Source organism: Pavona decussata, unplaced genomic scaffold (genome assembly GCF_977016875.1).
Source record: "Pavona decussata unplaced genomic scaffold, jaPavDecu1.1 SCAFFOLD_184, whole genome shotgun sequence".
Taxonomy (NCBI): domain Eukaryota; kingdom Metazoa; phylum Cnidaria; class Anthozoa; order Scleractinia; family Agariciidae; genus Pavona; species Pavona decussata.
Window position 1 is genome coordinate 1,330,007 of NW_028145593.1, and position 22,494 is coordinate 1,352,500.

General features: G+C 39.7%; 4 protein-coding genes and 1 pseudogene across 6 annotated transcripts in view; 2 read left to right on the top strand and 3 right to left on the bottom strand.

Annotated features, from left to right (window-relative positions):
* Positions 1–3,510, top strand: part of LOC146462840 (RCC1-like G exchanging factor-like protein) — a 131,038-nt gene extending 127,528 nt beyond the window's left edge. The window contains exon 14 of the transcript XR_014857050.1: positions 3,410–3,510. The gene's annotated coding sequence lies outside the window, so the exon portion shown is untranslated. The remainder of the gene's footprint in view (positions 1–3,409) is intronic.
* Positions 1–22,494, bottom strand: part of LOC146462841 (uncharacterized) — a 166,853-nt gene that overhangs the window by 113,043 nt on the left and 31,316 nt on the right. The window lies entirely within an intron of this gene.
* The window catches only part of LOC146462844 (uncharacterized), a 239,352-nt gene that overhangs the window by 79,858 nt on the left and 137,000 nt on the right, over positions 1–22,494 (top strand). The gene's annotated exons all lie outside the window — the stretch shown is intronic.
* The window catches only part of LOC146462847 (uncharacterized), a 24,472-nt gene continuing 6,186 nt past the window's right edge, over positions 4,209–22,494 (bottom strand). The window contains exons 3-13 of one of the 2 annotated variants that reach the window (XM_085085138.1): positions 19,944–19,996; positions 18,506–18,575; positions 17,460–17,518; positions 16,383–16,529; positions 14,217–14,292; positions 12,885–13,808; positions 11,811–12,038; positions 9,390–10,742; positions 8,407–8,538; positions 6,189–6,276; positions 4,209–4,756 (exon numbers count right to left, since the gene is read on the bottom strand). In XM_085085138.1, coding sequence (XP_084941264.1) covers positions 4,693–4,756; positions 6,189–6,276; positions 8,407–8,538; positions 9,390–10,742; positions 11,811–12,038; positions 12,885–13,808; positions 14,217–14,292; positions 16,383–16,529; positions 17,460–17,518; positions 18,506–18,575; positions 19,944–19,996 — 3,194 coding nt within the window. In that variant the 3' untranslated portion in view covers positions 4,209–4,692. Of the gene's footprint in view, positions 4,757–6,188; positions 6,277–8,406; positions 8,539–9,389; positions 10,743–11,810; positions 12,039–12,884; positions 13,809–14,216; positions 14,296–16,382; positions 16,530–17,459; positions 17,519–18,505; positions 18,576–19,943; positions 19,997–22,494 lie in introns of both variants that reach the window. The other variant, XM_085085137.1, reaches the window with a different exon arrangement.
* Positions 21,693–22,494, bottom strand: part of LOC146462848 (uncharacterized) — an 846-nt pseudogene continuing 44 nt past the window's right edge.

The window sequence follows — 22,494 nt, forward strand, 5'->3', positions numbered from 1 at the left end:
ACATTCTGTAAAACGTTTTATTGATAATCTTGTTTTCAGTCCTTGTAAACTCATTAACATTATCTTCAATTGGTGGGTCTTCCATTAATCTATTGATTGTTTGAAGTTCATCTTCTGAATATGAGCTGTTCAAAAATGCTTTTCTAGCTTGATGCATATGTTTAATATTTTCAGATGGTGTGACCAAAGAAAGATTTTGACTTGAATTGTCTTGTCGGTTAGAATTGATGTGATTAATTTGCATTCCACGTGGAATTATTGACTGATTTACAGCTTCATAGGAAGGAAAACAGGAAACAACAAGAAATCGCAGTTCTCGCAACCATTGTCACAGAAACAGTGACAACAAGAAGGTGAAATCTTGAATGCATCATTTCAGTAGTCTACAAACACTGATACGATTCACCGCATATGTCTTGCCGTTTGTATCTAATCTCAAGCGAAAGAAGGCAAACAAGCAAAGAAACTTGGTACAAGGAAGTACAAAGATCTGTTGTTGAAGACAGGAAATTTGACGAAGTAAGGAATACATTGCAACCGTTTACGGATGAAAAGGGAATTCTGAGATCTGGAGGCCGTCTGAAGAACGCCCCAATTTCCTTGATGCTCGCTATCCAATATTTCTTCCAAGATATTCACGCTTCACACGCTTGGTCATCGATGAATACAATCTCAAGGTCCTTCACAACGGTGTGAGAAATACAATTGCAGAGCTAAGATCAAAAGTCTGGGTGACCAAACGGCGTCAAGCTGTGAAGACTGTAGTACGAAATGTTCTGTTTGTAAGAAGATTGAAGGCAGAAGCTACGCAGTTCCTCCTCCCCCTCTTCGGTTAAGTGATGAGCTTGCCTTCACTCGTGTTGGAGTAGATTTTTGGCGGACCTTTGTATGTCAAGGATGTATTCTCAAATTAGGGAGAGATGAACCAGGCGTACATAGCATTATTCACATGTGCTACAACCCGAGCTGTTCATTTAAGACTCGTGCCAAACCTGAGTGCAGAATGTATCGTAAGAGCCCTTATTCGATTTAAGGGAAGACGAGGAACACCTACCTTGATTGTCAGTGACAATGGGAAAACTTTTAAGGATTCAAGGGTGCAGACCTATTGCCATCGTGAAGGCATCAAGTGGAGGTTCAATATCGAGGCGGCCCCTTGGTGGGCTGGTTTCTTGAACGGATGGTAAAATCAGTCAAGCTAAGCTTAAATAAGTGTTCGCATGCTCTAATGAACTTTGTTGAACTATTTACTGCCTTGATAGAAGTCCATTTACGGATCTTTACGATGAAATGGAAGAACCACTGACACCTCATTTGATTATAAGCCGTAGAATTCTATCGATACCATCAAGAAGCACTTGCGATGAAGTTGGTCAGAACGAAGTAGCACTCACAAGAAAAGCAAGGTTCCTGCAGCGAGTTCTCGATCACTTATGGAATCGATGGCGATCCGAGTATCTGACAGAACTTCGTGAACATTATTGGTATTCTAAGGGAGCCAGTTCGCTCTGAGAAGTGCAATTCCTTTGTGTAGGAAAGATCTAAGAAGTCTGCAGAGATTTTCTCTCTTACCGAGGAAGATATTCCTGGAGCTTCACTTAGAGGACGTAGTCGTCAACAGCTTACAATCCCCGAATTAGTAAGGTGGATTTCCTGTAGGAAAGGAGCTAAAACAAACGGATAGATGCGCATTGGTTGAAAGGTAATCCATGTGAATTGTCGATCACTTATGTGTGTGTAATCTTTTAGCACTTATTGGAAATATTTCGTATTTTTACGGCACTTACATACCTTATAGGGTACAAAGTTATATCCAAGTAGGCCTTGATAGGGACATTGTTGATCCAGATAAAAATGTCTACAAGATGTGGTTAAACACGTATCGGGAGAGAGTTACGTCTGATCGACAAGCTCCTGTAACAGTATTATCTCAGCCTTCAACGACCCCTGTTCTTAATCTTTCCCCTGCGGTCTCATCCACAAATTTGCCTGCCCCTTCCCTGTCACAATCAGCAACAAACATATCAACAAACATCCCCTCAGTTGCACCTCTTCAATCTCCCCCCACCAACACACATTAGACCGTCTGTGCCACTCATTTCCCTTGAATTCCCTATTACCTGTAGCCCCCATGTTACTACCCCACCCCCTGCAAGGTCACTAAATTCTACTGTCAGACTTGCATTTACCCCACTCCAGGCATACAACATTTCTGCTACTAATTCCTCCACCCCCCCCCCCCCCCCCCCGCAACTGGCACCAATAGGTTTTATAGCATTAACCCCGCTAAATCCATTGCTGTAAAAATGCCCACAAAACTTCCTCGCGTTGATACAACTGTACAAGAAATACCACTTCCTCCTGAGGAAGCCAAACATTTTATTGACAGTACAGTGAGGGTTATCCTTGGAGAAGCCTTTAAAATCGAATCTTCAACACGAAACCAGTCTTCTAATGGTGAATGGTTCAAGCTCAGGCAGTGCAGACTTATTGCCTCTAATTTTGGTACTGTTATTAAGAGGGAAAAAAAGACTATAGAAAACTGGTTGAAAGACTTACTAGAACCCACTCTAATCTAAATGTCAGTTCTTTGAACTATGGGCGTGACAATGAAGATGCCGGGGCAAAATTTTATGCGGAATATCAAGAGAGGCATGGTCACCCTGGAATCAAGGTCTTTCCATGTGGTTTGGTTATCAACCCAAAATACTCTTGGCTTGGTGCCTCACCAGACAAGATTATATAAGATTCAACAAGCAACCCTCCATTTGGTGGTCTTGAAATTGCATGTATTAAATCTCGAAAGGGAATGACACCTCTACAAACATATTTAGCTAAGAAAGAGCCTGAATCTGGCAAAAAGAAATCATTTTGTTTGACCAAATGTGAGAGAAATCAAATGCAAATCATTTATACCACCATCAAGTGCAAGGCAAATGTGGAGTTTGAGGTTTGAAGTGAAATGACTTCGTGTTAATGACTGATCTTACACTTAAAAATCAAGGAGTACACGTAGAACGAATATAATTTGACGAAACATGGCATGATACCTCTTTGCCACAGCTAACTGAATTTTAGTTTTTCAAACATGATGCCAGCATTGCTGCAAAAGATTAGAGATCACAGTGGATAACTTTCAAATACCATTCACACATATGTACAAGAGAGACCATGTAGTAAAACCATACAGTACCCCCTCCCCCCCCACTAGTATATCGGAAAACAAGAAACAATAAAGTGACATCAAACATGTATGGAACCAGTGAAGAGAATTTAGATGTTCATTTCCTGGACAGTTAAAACCTACCATATAACGACAATACCACTATATAAGTAAGATCTTTGTATAAACATAGTTAATGTGTCACGCCGTCAAGTCATGTCACGCAACACAAGCTATATGAAATAGTCCGACAAGATTAAGCGTTGACTGCTTCCGGTGGAATGCAATTAATTCGTGAACAGCTTCAGTGTCGTAACGACTATTTTTACTTCGTTTGTAATAAAATGGTTTACACTGGATAAAAAATTCTGTTTTCGTTACTTCTTATTATTCATTTCGTTGGCTTTGCAAAACTAATGGCTGAAATAAGGTGTTACGAAATAAACGTAGCCACTATATTCTCCATAATACTGAGTCTTGGCGAACTTTTTTTTTTTTTTTTTCGATTTCAATAAACAGTAGCTTGGTTAGACAGTAAACTGCTCTTAGCAGTACGCTTGAAGGAAACACTCCCTGTGCACATATTTTTTTCTCACCTTTTGTTTAAGACGAGGGTTGTGTCCGTTTTAAACGTTATGATTTTGTAAAGAAACTTTGGTGTTGCGTCGGTCGGTGGGGTGGTAGAAACGGACGTTTGGTTTAGGGTGATGTGGCCACGGTAGGTGACGTCTCGAGCGTTAGCCCTACGCATAGGTAATAAAAGGCAATAGTTATGAAGCCTTACAAATTTCTTTGTTATATGTTTTTGTTAGCATTTTTGGCCTTGACAGTGCACAGACGATAGATTTTGAAATGTGCTGGAGCAACTGACCAATAGAAACGTTCGTGTTATGATATTAAACTGTAGTGTGAACGTTAAAACAAACGGATGTGCACGGTCGTGGCCCTTCCAACATAAATTGCAGCACCATTGTTTTCATGGCAAAATTTCATAATCAGTCCCTAAATTATTGACTATGTCCTTCGTTAGAGCGAATCTAATCCTCTGAGGAGGAGCTAACGCTTCACCGTGGCTACATGGCCTTATCAACACCAAATACCATTAGGCCGGTTTGAGACGATCAACCTTCCGTTTACAAGTTTCTTGACAATTGTGACTTGTTTGTGTATTAACGGCGAGCAAGTTTCTGAGTTTCCAAAAATTTGAATTCGGTTTTTGAACTTGACAGGGAGTGTTCAAAGAAAAACGCGACAAATTTTGGCGTCCACAAGGAAAACTTGCCCGTGTGCAATCAGCCCCATTCAAAAGTTTTCAAGAGAGATAAGAGTTTCAGTTCTTCTTCATACTCAGACGTCTCTTCCATTATGTACATTAACACGCAAAGGACTGTGGTCTTTCGCCTTCCCATGATGCCTTGTATTTCGCGCTCATTCACAAGCGAAGGCAGGTTTCAATTTCAAGTTGAAATTTTACCAAATTTTGAACTTAGGCCGCGGGATTAAAATTTGTCTTCGTTAATCGTAGATTCTTATGATCTTCGTCCATCAGTAATGCTTCTATTGGTAGCAGAACAGGGTCCTTCCGGAAGAGCGCTGAAAAAAAAAGAAAGTAAAGTGAAGTGAGATGAAGCTTTTGAAAAGTTATGCACGAATCAATTTGAAACGTCGACATCCCTCCCCCGGGCATTCTAACTTTTGAACATTGGCTTGTTCAAATTCCCGCACGGCACGGCCAAACAGTCGTTAAATGCCATAACCTAGCCCCACCCCCAAAAAAATGTTTCAATTTTGGGTGTATACTATTTGGATTTTTGGAAGTTGGTTCATTTATATTCTGTCACATTTTCTATACATAGCTTCGAAAACACTGCAAAGTTTGTTGAGACCCTCTCTGCCCTTTCTGTTGAGCCAATCGCTCACAAAAGCGACACTTCCCCCCTTGAACTCATCCATGGATCAGGAACCACGTTTATTCCGCCAGACAAGAAGAAAGTTGAGAATGATGTATTAATCAGTAAATGACACAGGCATACTCTGAAAAAAATCCGAGTGTGCAAAGTCCGTAATCATTTCGGCCATGGGATTTCTATCAATTTTTCTGCTTGATAAATAATGTGGTAATAAATCAGCAATTCTTAATTTATTAATTAATAATTTAGTAGCACGAGGGAATACAAACTGTATCGTTTTGCCTCACCCCAAACCCTTAGTCTGAATACGGTCGAGCCTCCCGTAAGCGGATACCCTCGGGACCAGAAAAAAATGCTTACTTAAGAGAGGTGCCCGCTTGTAGGAGGTTAAAAATGTAGTGTTTGTATGAAGCTGAGAACACGACCAAGTGTCTGCTTACGAGAGGTGTCCGCCTACGGGGGGTGTCCGTTAGCGGAGGTTTGACTGTACATCTCTCATCACCCCTCACGTGTAATGTAATAAGACCCAAAACCCTTTGCTTCTTCGAACACTTGACTCCATATAATTTTTGGAAAACCTTGATAACTACCCGAGGTCACTTTCATGTTTGTCCTTTCTTGTAAAGGTTTCCCGCTCAAGTTTTTCTCAAGCTTTTCCTTGCAGCCGCCTCCACTAATCCAGTCGTCCCGCCTACGAGGATCCTTTTCTCTGTATTTCGTTTATGAAACGTTTTCAAACTACTTGACAGTGATTCGCGCATGTACATTAACCAGGGGCGGATTTTTTTATTATTTTTTTTGTGTGTACGGGGGGCTTTTTCCTTGTATTTTTAAAAAGTTTTTGTAACTGGCCGTCTTTCGAGTGGTGTTATGCACTCAATTGTTTTAAAAAATCCTCATAAAAGTCTGTCTTCTTCTGAAGCCTTAGTTTTGGTCACAAATGTTCCCAGAATTACTGTAAAGCAGAATCTCCACAAATGTGAATTTTTCCATGGCTTGGTAAGTGGGGCTTGCGCTCTCACCACAATTTCTTCTGCCCCCTCTTTCTGGATTTTCTAGTTCCGCCCTTGTTAAAACGTTTGACCGCTATCCACGCAATGATTAACAGTTCATACCTTTGATTGGGTAACTGACTGCTCAAAGTGGTCTTGTCTCCAACGACACAAACATGGCCTTTCATGACATTCTGATGTAAGTGGTACTCTAAAACAAGATAACGAAAAAATGGCCGACGTAAACATCTATAAGCATTATCAAAATGCTGTCATTTCTTTCACCACGAAACAACATGTGAAGCGACAAACAGCGACAAAACACCAATTTACACGGGATAAGCCGAACTTCTTGTATTTCTGACTGAGTATCTGCAATTACATTTTTAATTTCCGCTTGTCCCCATTGGACAAAAACACGTCACGTGATACAAAATCGGACGGTGGTTGCTGAGACGATAACAGTCCTTTGATTTGATAACCGCCGCCATTTTTTTTTTTGACGAGAGAAACAAAGAAACAACGGCATCGTTTTAGGTCATAGTTGTTGTAATCCAATCACAATTTAATAAAATCTAATAAACTAGTTAATTAACTTGTAGCTATTTGGCTGCAATCATGCCGTGGCCATCACTGGCTGTTTTGTCCTTTCCACAGTAAGGTGCTTACGTTTCGGAAACTAATCGGAGGGTTACCCCTTTCCTAGCCTGCGAACAGCAGACGTATTTCCGGTCGTCGCTTCTCTCCCGCCGAAAAATAACGTCTGCGAAAACGAGCCGAGAAAAAATTTCCGTGACGTCAAATGTTAGCGACCAATCTCCTTTCACCTTGCATATTCCAAGAAGTAACTCGCGAGCTTTTTCGTGGATCTTTCGCTAACGCGTGGGAAAATATGGCTGAATATGCGTTGAGGAAAGTATGCGAAGTTTTCGGATTTGAAAGACTAAACAAGCATCAAGAGAAAGCCTTGCGACTTGCCGTTGAATCTAAGAGCGATGTTTTCGTGAATCTTCCGACTGGTTTCGAAAAGTCTGTAGTATTTCTTTGCCTGTTGTGTATTCTCATGTGGAACCATCTCGTGTAAAAAACATTGTCATCGTTGTATCGTCCCGCTGGTTAACCTAATGAAAGACCAAGTCAGGCGCTTAACATCCCTTGGAATAAGCGCAGTGTCACTTAGTGATATCTGCTCTGATGAAGAAATGAGATCAGTCGAAAAAGGAAGTTATTTAATCGTGTATGGATCACCAGAGTCTTGGCTCGGTGAAACAAGATGGCGTAAGATGTTGTCGAGCGATGTTTACAAAAGTTCAGTGAGAGCTGTCGCTGTTGATGAGGCACATGTCGTTTGCCACTGGTAAGCTTTATTCCATTTCTTTATTGCGGGCGAGAATCATTTATGTATTTCAGCTTATGAGCAAAGTTTTGTCAACATCGTCGATGTTGTTAAAATTATGCGTGTGAATTGCAAGTTGGTGTCTCATGTTTACATCATATCCTCCGGTGAGTTTCTCTCCTTTTTAATTTAGGAAAAAGTAGAGCGCTTGTTTCACCCCGTTTAGCTGGAAAAACTGAATGTTCTATCTGGCTAATATTTCGTTTAGCTTACATGTTAATACAAGTATATTTTCCATGCTAGGGGAAAGTCAAAAACGAAAACAAACATGCAGCTTTTCGAGTTTGGTTTTCGCGTTTGCACGAGTTTTGGTCCCTCCTTCCAAGAACCCCATTCATTGCATTGATTGCCACGGCCACAAAGGATACCAGGGACACAATATTTGAAATGCTGCTAATGGATGGTTCCCACATTGTTCATGAAAACCCAAACAAAGAAAACATAGCCAATACATGGGGAAAAATGCTAGCTTTGCAGAGTATTTTTCGGCGGGAGAGAAGCGACGACCGGAAATACGTCTGCTGTTAGCAGGCTACCCCTTTCCGGTTTGCTTTTGTTTTGGATGATAATGCCTTCGGTTGAAAGATTGTCGTCAAAATTTCACAGTTGCCTTCGAAGCTTCTTTTCTCGGCTAACTGCTCATTTTTCGGGCAATCTTTCAGCCTCGGGCATTATCCTGCGATACACCAGCCGCCTGAAAAGGTTTATTTACCTAAATAAACAAACTTTTTTCCACACATTTACTTGACATAAAATCCCCCGCTTAAACTCTATACTAATTATTTTCACTCTTATTTTAATCTCAGAAGCATCTGTTTAAATACGAACAGTTAAGACGTGAATGTTAAGACAGGCCTTTAAGGGTTTTGGCTTTATTTAGGTATTATAATGTCTGTCAGAGCCATCTTTTGAAATAACTGCATAATAACGCGAAAAATGACTCACCGACTTTCTCGCAAGTTATTTGTACGTGTTTTTGGAACTGAGAGAAGCTGGTACCAAAGGCAAGGTTTCCATCGGACGAAGCCAACGAGACAGCTGCGCATGCCTCTTCCACCAGCTGTGGAGCTGTTAAACCTTGCAAAAAAATAAGAGGCAAAATAATCATGCAAACAACCTGAAAAGCCCTGATTGGTACAGTTCTAGTGCCAAAATATTAACAGTGTCAGGTGGAGAAACAATACCATCGTTCCACCTCAGAGCCCAATTAAAAATTGTCATTTTCTGAGTGGAGAATAGTGTCCAAACGTTTATTGAGTTCCTAATTATGGACAGAGTGTTTTTCTAAACAGAACAATAGCACCTTCAAGTTGGGAAAGACTGGCAAAACGTCCTATAAGGAAGGCATTTTCTCTTTTTATCGACAACTATCGACGACTCACCGATTTCATACCAACCTCTACAAACTCCTCGGATAATTCAATTACAAAATTAAGATGCGAATTTCCGAAAGGACTTCAAAATTAGCTTGTGAAAAGAGCGAAGGGGATCTAGACAGAAGCACCCAACCGGAACATTTAAATGTTGTCTCTGGTGTTCCAGATCGTTAAAGGCAGATCTGTGTATAAGCTTTAACACAGTTTGATCTGTTCGAAAGTGTAAGCTGAAAATCTGATTGCAGAAAGTTTAGGGAATAAAATTATATTCCTTGAATTTAATAACTTGTTGGTTTTACGGAAATGCTAGCTGACCTTCTTCCGCACTTTTGATGACATGTTTGTTCCGTCGAAAACAAAATAAATTTAATTAGTTTTCCTGTGCTACGAAAGTTTGAGCTGATTTTGCTCAAGGAAGCTGCAGATTTCCTTCACGACAAAATCCGAATTTCCGAGACGATAAAGCTCATCCGAACAGATATCTACAGAACCGAATAGAACCATTGGGTGCCTCCGATTAGTTGATGAGGAAAATAGGTAAAGTTGACTTACCCACAAGTTGTGCCTCTGGTATTCTGGCGCCTTGCGCAGAAGAGTCAGCCACAGCTTCGAAATCGTTGCTGTCGACGACGATTGCTTCAGATCCCCATTTGTAAACCAGGCGGAGACTCACAACAGCTTCTCCCGTATCAGGAAGTGTACGCAGTGTAAGGCGACACTGGGTGACCTCGGACTGTGTCAGGTCTAGAACGTCTTCACTCAGATCTCTTCTCAAAACGAGCAGCAGTTCTGAGAGTGTCCGTCTCTGCGTTGAACAAAGAATCACCCGACGTTTGTCTGAATTGGTGTCTTGCAGCTTTATCATTGCGACGTTGTGGAAACGCGCCACGCATTTATCAAAATGTTCCACAGCAGATTCAGAAAGCATGATCACTGCCTGGAATGCTCCCACTTTGCGAGGTTGTCCATCGATGTGTACGTAAGCAACTGCGTGTAATTGGAGTTCGTCTTCCAAATCTTTCTTGATGTGGAACTCCTGAGAGTATGTGTCCTGGTGTACGTCGTACTCTAAATTCGCTCTGTTACAGGCTACGAGAGAATCTGCTGAGTCGGTAAGTTCAAATCGCACTAGATTTGAAGGATCAAACTTGGCAAAATGGATTAGGCTCATTGAAACGTTGGCTAAATCACGCATAAAGACCTCATCGGCGAACTGCAGCGGATCTGACATGATGCCCTTCATGTTCCCCGAAAGCAGCTGTAACCTCTTATGCAACCTAACGTGTTCCAGACAGTTTTGAAAGAACGGCTTCAGGCACTCCAGCATGGAAAGAATCGCCAAACTGCTTCCCCACATCTTTATTTCTGAGGTGGATTGATTGACACAATTCTCCAGACACAACTGCTCAAGAACTTCACACACTTCACAGATAAGTTTCGAGACTTTGTTGTCTTTTTCAGCAGCTCTTACTTTAGACACACAATTTTCCACTGTTTTGCCAGGCAGGCCTCTCAAGCCATTTTGCGCTTTTGAATTCTTCTTGATAACGAAGATTTCCTTTATGCTTTGAATGAGGTCAGGAACGATGACCAGGAACGGTTCGCTGATGCTTTCTGCAGCAGACGAGCATATCTGTTGGCAACATTTATAAACGTGTTGCGGTAACAATACATGCTTCGCCAGATAAACAACGTGGTTTGTGGATAAAGCTGCTCTTTCCACGCCTTCGGCAGATTTCTCCAACTCGATGCAACAGTCAGTAACCACAATGTTGCAAAGAGTATGGACTTTACTGGAGAAATACTTCATCAGATCAGGACTGTCGTGTTTTAAGCTCGAGATCTTGGCTGCAAAGTACCTCAAGTGCTTGATATGCATCTTCCCTCTTTGGTTTACTCTGCAATCTAGCAACAAAATGCAATTATAGTACGAAGCAGCACAGTACAGCATGTAGTGATAGTCTTTTTCTTGAAAAGGAAAGTAACGGAAAATCTATGCATTCATATAAAAGAGGGGGGTGAAAAGGGGTATGTAAATCCGCCGATCCGCTAAAATTAATGGCTGAATCCGTCGATCCGCTCAAAAAATCAACTAAATCCGAATCTGCAAATTGTTTGCCGCGTGAGATGATACGCGAGATACAAAGCGACTTCAGTTGTTGGAGTTGCCTTGCGTGATATTGTGTTTTAGCGTTGAGGATGACTATCAACGAAATATTTATGTAACCAACATCTGTATCAAAACAAAATCTTGCAGATGCGAGAAAAAAGAGCAAACTTGAACTTCCTAACAACCAAAATCCAAAATCCGGGCCCCAAAACTGGATAAAACCGCGATCCGCTGTGATCATAGGATCCGCAGATCCGTTAAAATTTCGCTCTGAATCCAGAATCCGGGCTAAAATATTCACCAAATCCGCCGATCCATAGACCTATTCACCCCCCTCATAAAACGTTTTGGTTAAACAAAGGGTTCTGTAATATAATAGCGGAAGTCTGTCTTATTTTGGCATGCGTCATGTCAAATAGCTTCAAATCACAGCTGGTTCTCGAGTCTGGCCCTCAATTATGCAAGTGGTAGCGGTTAATATCCTAGATTTCCTTCAGCAACCAGTTAGAGTATTTTAATGCTCCCTCGTTGAGAAGGCAGTGCATCACTCAGAACTGATTACGTTAGTTGCCCACAACCCTTTCACAGACATCAGTTACTACAGGTTGTGGAGTTTCACGAGTTTTTGTCTAATCAATCAGTGATTGAATTTTTTTCAGGCTTTCTTTTCGCAACTGCTTAAGTTGCGGACGAACTGCGAGGATCTTTCTTCTATTTGATCTTTCATCCGCAGTTCAAAATATATGTTTCATATATTTACTTCATTAAAACAGTGACTGATGCTTATTTATAAAAATAACAACTTCCCAATCTTATGTCCGACCAAAGTTCCGTGAAAAAGATAAACATTTCTGGCAACTAACCTTTTTTTATACCCTCCAGTGTTTTCCTTAGAGCAGCAAGACTTTCTGGCACATCTTTCTCCTTTGACCAGTGGTTCAAAATTACTTCTAGTTGTTGGTCATCGTCATTGCACGATTTTACGACTTGATCCATCGCCTCCGTGGGAATGTCAAGTTCTTGAGCGACGGGTATGACGTTAAAGATGGCTTCCTCTACACCCAATAGGCCCCTCACATAACCATGCAAATCTGCAACCAATTTTTACAAACATAAGCGAAGTAATATTTCTGTGCCTACTAAAATATTCTAAAGGTCCTTATTTCTGTAAATGTGGTTAAGCTGGCCTGATCAGCTCAAGAATATATTAAATGTAACGGATAAAAGCTTTTAAAGGGTACATCCTTGACAAGAATAAAGATCTATCCACTGGAAAACCATTCATTCTTTGAAAAAATGGGCTCTGTTATTTACATTCAAAACGGAGTCGACCCAGTAAGACGAGTTCGCAAGCTGGGAAAGCTAATGTAAAGTCCTGTTATAATGGTCAAATAACAGATCGACTTCAACAGGCAATGCATATCATCCTGGTGGCTCCTCCTCGTTTGCATTGTCGACGAACATAAAGCATAAAGGAGAGAGGGAAACCGGGACTCAATTTTACTGTGCTGTGTCAAACATCCCAACCACCGATACCAGTAACAAAAGTCCGCAAAATCAGCAAGTATTGTCATAGTGTCCAATTCGATATGAGCCGCGGGCCTTGGTTGGCCCATGCTTTCGTTATGCTTGTTAAACAACAAATATCAATGTTGCGATTACACGAAAACCGGACAAACCCGACTAGCCTCGGCTTGCAAAAATGATGAATTAGATTCTTCTCCTTGTTGTTCTATTTTTCACAACACAATGTCTAAGTTACCCAGTCCTGGCCTGGCTCGACTCATGTCAATTGTCGGGCTGAAACTCATCTCGATCGGCTAACCGAGCCAACCCGGCTCATGTAATCGACCACATACTCAACTTCGTCGTCATCACCGTCTTTTTCATAGTTACCATTAATAAATTATGCTAATTGTATTAGCAATCTAACTCACCTAATTCGCAGAAATAACCCTCGCTACTGTGCCCATACTCTCCTTCCACAGATATTTTTCCACACAGAATTCGAACATCTTTTGTGCCTTCCAGTGAAAGTTTTATGACATGTCCTGTATTCCACCAAACATAGGATTCTACAGCGAAGCTGTGATTGTCATGGCCGTGGGCGAGTTTGTAATCTTCCCCGAGACGAACAGCAACCTTGAGGTTTTCATGATTGTAAATGCGCCTTTCTTCATGTTCATCAAGGGAATGTACCAGTAGCTCCCTATACCCTTCAGCTTTTAGTTGCACCAGGGCAGAGGTCTCACACTCTCTGTAGAACTCTTCACTGTAAACGTCTCGACTTACAAATAGTAAGGCAAGCTCATTGGAGTTCACGTCCAGCAGCACTGCCATTGTGTAGTTGAATGCCAACATGTTTAATCTCGCAACGATTTCTTTGGTTCGGATCAAAGTCAGCCTCAACAAAGCCGTGATAAGCGAGAATCCCTTAATTTTAGTGGTTACTTTCGCTTTTCTCCTATTAATCACTGAAGTATCAGTTATGTCTTTCCAATGGATCTTTCCGTCTCTAGCTTCTTTACCATGCAATATGACAACACTGTCGCACTTAAAAGCCTTGATATTTAGGTGAAATGTCAAAGTGACAGGTTTTTCGAAGAAATAGCCATTGGGACGAAGATTAATCACCGGCGCACAAAAGACGACATCATTTTGAAGATCCTTTTCAATTATTAGGCCATAGTACTTGGAAGGGTTCTCCAATGTTATTTTTATGTACAGAGGAAGGTTAATACTAGGAGGAAACACTAGTTTAACACCATCCTTATAAACCACACCACCACGCCTTCCAATTAAAATGTCATATGCCGTTCCTATTTTCTCACCAGATGGGCTTTTCAAGACGGAAAACATACCTGTCGGTATAGAATTACAAAAACGACTGATTATTAATTATTTGGCAGTATTTAACTTCAACACCCACAATCTAACGTCATGAAACGTATGCATCATCACTTACTATTTTGACTGATGGTGTTTATACCACCTCATGAGGAAGAATTGATACAGAATTATCAAGCACAGTAAAAACATATCTTGTCATTGATCGGGAAAATGATATCGTGACATATCAGGTGACCCATAGGGCAGCTTATTTTGATAACATCTTTCTATCCGCCCAATTTTGATTCAGTCATTCGCTTTGTAAAAGTTGTCATGAATAAACCCTTTCTTACAAAGGCATTAAACTTCTTGAAGAAACACTGCTACTTGTTGAAATAACAGCTCCTTAAAATTAAGCACGACTGTTTATCAACATATACCTGACGGTGAAACTCGCAAAGCTTCGGGTGGTCGACGTATATCATCCGTAATATCATCCGTATCAGGAAGAGTTATCTGCTGAAATGAAATTTTAAGGAAAGGAAGTCTTGATCTTCTAGACCTAGAGGAACTATAATCTGCTATAAATTTTGGAAAATAATGGCACTTGGAAGCAAACGTACAATTAAGGGATTGTATAATAATTACCTGGATGGGAGGGGGAGGGTTGGGAAATAGGTAAAATACGCCTCAAAATTAAATCGCGTCCCCCTCTCACTAAGCAAAAATTAAATTTAACCTCGCCTTACCTACTAATAACATTAGAGTTGGATGTCTTCCTCAGGCACAACAAGTAATTCAAATGACAATAGAAATATATTGAGATGCAAGAGCGAGGCAATCAAGTTAAGACAACTGTTAGAAACATTGAAAAATAAAATTACTGAGCATAGCAATAGCCCATTCACGAAAACAACTGGCAAACTGCAAACAGGACTAACGTACCACCACAAATTTAATACAGATGCCTTTCGCTTTATAACTACAGGTTTTATGGAGAGAGTGATGCAAAATTTTCTGCCAATTTCCCAATATTGTCTATGTACAGCAAAATCTTTAGAATCTATAGGAAGAGAAAAGAAAGCAGTGCCCTAGCCAATAGGCGCAAGAGAGTCTCTGTCATATTTTTGTCTTTGGGTGGCTCACCAATTGACAACGAGACTGTATGATCCATTGATACATAGCGTTCAGCAAGTTGAAGGAATGGAATTGATTACGAGACACTTTAATTGTTTTACATCTGCAACAGACAAAAGCTTTGTTGGAGAATCTGAAAATGTAATTAAGGAGTTCCTGTCTTATTGAGCTTACTTTGGGTTACTCATAAGCTTACTTTGCTAAATAATCAAACTGCTTATAGTCACATCGTTCAATTTACTGCTATTCAATTCAACAGTTGGGTTTTCCATTCTCTTTGATTGTAATACAATGTAGGTTATCCTACATTGGCATCTTTCGTTTTAACTGAATAACATCATTGCGCAACTTTTACAACGTTCCGTTCCTGTTTCAATAAAACCTGGTGCCAATAAAGCAGCACTGTTTTAATATATATTGAACAGAGGCATTCCTTTCCTACTCCAGAATAAATAGGAAAATACTAAATAATCAGCCAGGTTAGAGATCAAAATACCTGGAGTTGATATTTTCCCGGTTTAATTCCAGTGTAAGCAAGTACAAATATTTGAACTGTAAGATCTCTTCTACCATAATACCAGATTTTGAAAAAACAAAAACAAAACAAAACAAAACAAAAGAGTGACAAAAGAAATGTCCCTATACGTATTAAATTTTATTTTTTATCTACCCCCCTCCGTCTCTCTAGTTGTCATTTTTCCTTATGTCCCCCCCCCTCTGGTTTCTCAACTCCCCCTTCTAGGCAATTATTACACAGTTCCTAAAATATGTCTCCACTCAATCGTTCCCAACCGATTTCTGTCCAGTCGATTCTCTGAAAACTAGCTCATAGCTAACTTTGAAGTCTTAGAACTTATTTAATTAAATATGTTCGTTTCAAAAAACTATTTGCGTTTCCTTTGAGGAAAAACTGGTTTTGTTATCGCGCTAGTATCTCATAATAGCTTATTTCATTTGCCTTGGATATTAATCTATCTATACAGCGGGAGGGGTGGATTCTGTCCCCGACATTTATGAACTTTTATATTTTTCAAACACTTAGGTAGATGGTACCAAAGCTCGTGACATGTTTTAGAGATTTTGTGAGAAATGATGATGATGGTAATGATGCGGATGATAGCAATAGTAACAAAATATGAACAACTAAAGCAACAGTACTTTGAACAGATTTTGAGAAGTCTCGCTGCTGCTACAGTTATGGTAAATTAAAATTTGCAGTCTTTATCTAGATTAATCTGATGTGACATTAAAATTAATTTTACCCCTGGCAACTGAAAGTCTCGCTGCAGCTACAGCTATGTTCTGAAAAGAAATGTATGGCGCTTCCTAAGTTCTGCTTTCTCCGCATAGTTTTAAACGGCTCAAAAATATCTCGGTATTAGTAGGCACCACCCATAGGAAAACCGAGTATTTCAAGATGCGCAGAACGTATGCACGGTAACGAAAGTAGGCACCGTCCTTAAACTGACCTGGCCAATACGGAGGTTAGGATCAGGAGAGAAAAATGTGCGTCTGGAGTAGTCCACTCTTTTTCCAGATATGTTACCTCTAAGCAGACCCTGTTTCGCCTTCAGTCCCTGTTCAAATCCTCTTGTTCCTCTCTTTGGCTGGTCATGCTTTCAGAACAAAAAAAGTCATCAACGATTATTATATTCCAGGAGTCAGCTGGTTGCAATTAAATCATTTAATATGCTCTTTTAAAGAGAAAAACTACTAAGAATAATGATTACTTCCTGATATTTATTATAATAATTAAACATCTTATCATGTTTTTTAAGATTAATCTGAATATAATTTGGTGTGTCACTGAAATTAATGTTATCCCTGGCAACAGAATTTTAACACAGATTTACAGAAAAAGCTGAATTCTTGTTTTAACAGGCAATTTAAATTTGCTTTTTAATGGTTTTGGTTAATTTGTTAGCAAATTTTGTTAGTTTTCTGAAGTTTGGCGAAAACACCAATCCAAGATGGTGGACTCGTAATGGCCGCCGTTTGGAAATCATGACGTAATTTCCACATGATATCACAGGAATAACTGAGAGAAAACATATTTTGACGTTCGTCGTTACTCTCGCTCTACTAGTTAGTCGCACGGTACCTCAATGCCAAGTATATATAACAAACTGTACTATAGAAAAACACTTCTTGGCAAATAACAAATAAAAACAAGCAGGTAAAAAGAATTTTTATTCATATTCATGTGTTGCTTTTAATTTGTAGATAAAAAGGGAAGAATATGCTATTATGTCCCAGTCGTATTAACCGCATTAAATTTTATGTGACCTACGTTCCACAGGGCTAATAAATAGCTTAAATTTCCAGCAGCAACGGAAAACCGATAAATCGATATTAATCGATAAATATTGGACAGCGCTGTTCAATTCATCAACCAATCGATAATATTCGACATCACAACTGGTCTAAGTATGGAAGAGCGCTTTTTCTACGATAAATTTGCCAGAATAAGTACTTTTACTTTTTCTGCGCGATAAAGGGGAACCCATACGCGCTTTTTACATGAAGCTTTGATATTATCTAAATACCTCATCGTCTCTTTTGCTTGATGAGCCTCTTTCAGGGTCAAGAGAACACATAAAGTCTACTGAAAACAAAACAAAAATACACCTGTAGATATATAAGAATACCCGGATACGCAACTGGGATTTTGTAACCTCAAGCATATATTTATATATCAAGACAGGAAGGGGAGGGGGCAGATTCTACTCGCAGTGACTTAAGCTAAATATCTTTTTTTAATATTAGCGGAGACGACACGAAACTTGCAGACTTTAACAGATTTTTTCTAGTAGTTCTGGTAGACTTTTTAGTACTTTTCTCATTGTAACGTTCATTATTTTAGCTTACAATAGTGTTCCTTTATCCTTTTTCGTTCAATTTCTACGGCGTTTTCCTGAAGATCTGAGGAAATCCATCAATCCAAAATGGCGGATCTAAGATGGCCGCCATTTGGCAATAATGACGTAATAAGCAGGTCTTTTGACGCCAACACTTCCCGTTGAAGACCTTAAAGAAAGCATCTTTGGACGTAATATCTATCCTTGAAGCTTCCTTGTTATAGCTTTTATGCATGCGAAGTTATGGATAAACCCCACCGCCACGCTTCCAATTGAAATGCCAGATGCCGTTCCTATTTTCTCACCGGGTAGTTTCTCACGACGGGAAACATACCTTTCGCCATAGAATGACCAAAACGGCTGATTATTGACTATTTATTTAACCTCAACACGTCATGAAACGTATGCATCATTGCTTCCAGTTTTGACTGATGGTGTTTATACCACCTCATGAGGAAGATTTGATACTGAATTATTTAGCACAGTAAACGCACATCTTGGCATTGACCAAGAAAACGATCACGTGACACATCAGGTGATCTAGGGGACAGATTATTTTGTAAGACCTTTCTCTCTGCCCAATTTTAACTCAGTGTCATTCGCTTTATTAAAGTGTCTCAAAGAAACTCTCCTTACAATGGCCTTAAACTGATTGAGAAGACACTGCTTCCTGTTCAAAAAACAGCTTCTGAAAATGAAAATTAAACATGACGTCTCTTTATCAATCAGTATACCTGACGTTGAAACTCCCACTGAAGCTCCTCGCGATATACCTTTACGTTTTCTAACAGGAAGCGTTATCTGCTGAAATGAAATTTTAAAGAAGGTTAGTCTCGATTTTCTAGGACTAGATGAGCTACACCCTGCTATACATACTTCGGAAAAGAATAGCACTTGGAATAAACGAAGAATTAAGAGCGGCTGCCTGTAAGAATCGAGAACTGCATTTCAGCGACCACTTGGTCGAATTTCTGATATTTTGTCTGAAGATACCCTTGGATTAACTATTTTCGAAAATCATATTTTAAAGTTCCAAGGTATTTTATGTTTTGAGAAAATTGCAAGAGTTTGAAATGCGGCCTATGTGCGGTCACAGGCCGATGAAAACCGCGAAAATTTAGGTCAAAGGACGAAGCCCCGTTCACGGTGTAAAATAACCCAATGAACGTGGAACTTTACACAAACCTAGACCAACCATGTCGCAAGAGAATTAATACAATAAACATTCCAAACTCGCTGGCTGCTTTCTAAGGCATGCAGATTTGTGTACGCTACTCAAAATGGCCTTGAAACTAATGCTTATTTTCATTGAAATAAAAGTGTTTCTGGTATGTCATTTTCTCTAAATTAAATCTCATATATCGAAAGACGAAGAAAAGAACTTTATTTGTACCAAGTTTCAAGCTCTGATTCAAACTCTTTCCTACTCAAGGAAGATCGAATATGCGTGCGATACTTGCGGCTCGCAATTCACGTCACGAATTATGAGATCAGAACCGATTCACAAACACTTGACATCTGGAGCCCGTGAATGTTTCCAAACATCACATATTGGGCCCTAAAACTAATCAGACGGACTGAAGACAGCCATTCAATGTTTTTTGATCCCAGATTTCTTTCCCATTCTGCTCTAAAATAATATATTTATTCCGGTCAATTAGCCTACGAAACATGGGATTTGAACCCACGACCTTCCCTTCTCCCTTTATTTCCTTTATAATACTAATATCATGCAGTGACATAAAAAGCATTGTTATTTAAATTTATGTGTTATTTTAAATTTGTAAATAAAGGGGTAAAGAATACAAATTCATTGCATGCTTCCAGTTTTCGCTATTATGACCCAGTCGTATCATCCGCATTACATTTTATCTGTCGTTTATTTGACCAGGCTGATCAATACCTAAAAAAAAGCCCAAAGCCCAGCAGAAACAGGAAAACGATATATCGATATCAATTGATAATCATAAGACAAGGTCACTGAATTTAACTAGAAATACTTGATAAATATTAGACAACGTTAATGAATTTAACGATCAATAGATAAAAAATTATTAACATTATGGAGAACAGCGCTTTTTCTATGAGAAAATCGCCAGAATAACTAACTTTTCTGCGATAGGGAGGTCTTCATAGGCGTCTTTATATGAAGATTTGATATTATGTAAATACCTCATCGTCTCTTTTGCTTGATGAGCTTCTTTCAGGGTCAAGACACGGTGTGACTGGAAAAGAAAAAATTAAATACCACGATGCATGGATAACAGGACCCGGCTACGAAGCTGGGAGATAGTGACCTCAACCACGTTGACCCTATCTAGACCAGATGGGGAATGGGCGGGTTCCACCCCCCTCCCCTCCCCCCCCCCCCCCCCTTGCGACTTTCAACCGGAATAACTTTTTTTTCATATTAGCGCAAACTGCCTAAAACGTCAGGACTTTTTCAGAAGTTTATCTGAAAAAAATATTGTGGTCGGTTAGTGATGATTGACTTTTATCTTGCCACGGCAACCACTTTTTGACAGAAGAAAACCTAAGTTAAGGTCCCACCTCTAATAAGTTTTGCAGTCTCGTTCCTTTCTTTACTTACTTCGTTTTAGTATCTTAATGTACTTAATTGTAATTATTACTGTACCCGTGCTTGAATTTCTTTTCCTCTTCTTGTAATTAATTGTAATTGTAACCACTTGTAATTACTACTGTATTAATGGAAAAAACATTTTTTTCCACAGGCAGCTATTTCAGAAAATAAAAAAATCTCTTTCAAAAATGAAGAAAACTACTTTAATTATTGTAACTTTCATATTTTTAGCTGATATTAGACAAGTGTTCCTTTATAGTTTGGCAATCATGACGTAATTACCCCGTCACATGACGTCAAAACTTCCCGTTGCTTTTTATTTGTTTGTTCCTTTCAGAGGGAAGGACGCACGATGCAGGAATGTTAGCCGACTCTAACCTTCTTGCCAATCTACAAGCGATTGCGTTTGCACCAGTTGGCGACCCACTGTGTATTTATGGAGATCCTGCCTATCCCCTTCGTGTACATCTTCAAGCACGCATCTTGATTTACAAGAGAGTCAAGATGTCTTTCTTGCTCTCAACTTAATCTAAGAATGCAGTATAATTTCGGAATGCTCTTTCAACGCCACAGATGGAGGCATACTATTCTTCCATGAGTTCTGTCCGATCTTCAGTGCAGTGGCTGTTTGGGGACATTGTAATTTACTTTAAATTTATTGACTTTAAGAAGAATTTAAAAATAGGTTTGAGCAGCGTTGGTAAGATGTACATTGTATGTGCGTTGTTAAGAAATGCTCTCACTTGTCTTTATGGGAACACAACATCGGATATTTTTGGCTGTGATCCCCCTACCCTTCAGCAGTATTTCGCTGGAACAAACAACTCGCCGACTATTTTCATTGGCTTTAAGAGTTTTTTCAGCAAAATCTAGTATACGTTTTTGACATCCAAGCTTGTAAGTATTTGCTCGGGAATCAAGCTGTCGCTTGGCGAACTTTTCTCTCAAATGCGATGAATCAGTAGAATAGAATTAAAATCAGGAACCCAACATTATGCAGTCCTGCTATTAAACGTAAGCAAAGTTAAAAGGTTAAACAAAGTGTGCAGTGAAACGAACTTACTGCAATTAGTTGGCAACAAGGAGTATTTCAAAAAAGCCATCATAGTTTTGGTCTGTTGTTGCTCTTGCTGTAGAAAAGCCAACTGAAGTGATTGCATTTTATCCTTCTGTTCACCCATGTTCGCTAACATGGTTTTCCGGCCTTGTAACATCCACGCTTGCACAATACAACTATCACACCCACATTAATTATAACCACAATAGTAATGTCAACGATATTTAATCAGAAAATCTTTTTGGATTTGAAAATTCTCCAACAGAAAAGGATAATATAGTTCTTAAAAAAAGACAAAAGCAAAAAACATGTTCAGGGCTTGGACATTACTTTTTCTAACAGACATTATGGCCTGGTTTTGTTGAGCCATTATCATGTGGAGATTTTGGCTCTGCTGCTGCTGCTGCTGTGCTTGTTGTTGTTGCATAGCCTGCAGCAGTGTTTGCTGTTGGTTCACCATAACTTGAAACTGGCTAGCCTTATCCTGCTGTTCGTTCTTCTTCATCTCAATTTCCTTCTCACGGAGTGTCATTTCTCTTTCACTGTTTTCTTTTAAAAGCTCTACAGCATCACTGCCACTCCTTCTCTTCCTCCTGTCCTTCGTGTCACCTTCATTACCTTCCTGGGTTTTCCTGTTCTTCGTCTGGCCCATCCTTTCGTTGCTTGTTTTCGCAGTTCTTCAGTAGTGACTTTATCATCATTCTCTTTCTTTCTATTGAAATCTTCTCTGTTCTCCTCATCAGCTTTTTCTCTCTCCGTAATCTCTTCCAAGAGAACATCCAGCTCATCCCGTTCAGGAGATGTTCCAGATGCACGTATTTCTTCCCTTTCTTTCTTTTTGTACCTAGCCTGAGGAAGAGAAAATCTCTCCCTGACTGTTCTCTGTCAGAGATTCTGCTTACATTTCAGCTGCTGGTAATTCTTCAGAGACTGAACTATATCAGTCCATATCTTTCCCGCCCCATTGCTGCCCTTTTTGTGCTTGTAAGGCTCAACAGCTAGAACCTCTCTACAGAGCAGTGTATCGTGGGCTTTGGTTCAATGCATTGAATTCCTATTGAAAGGGAAAAAAGGAAGGTTGTATT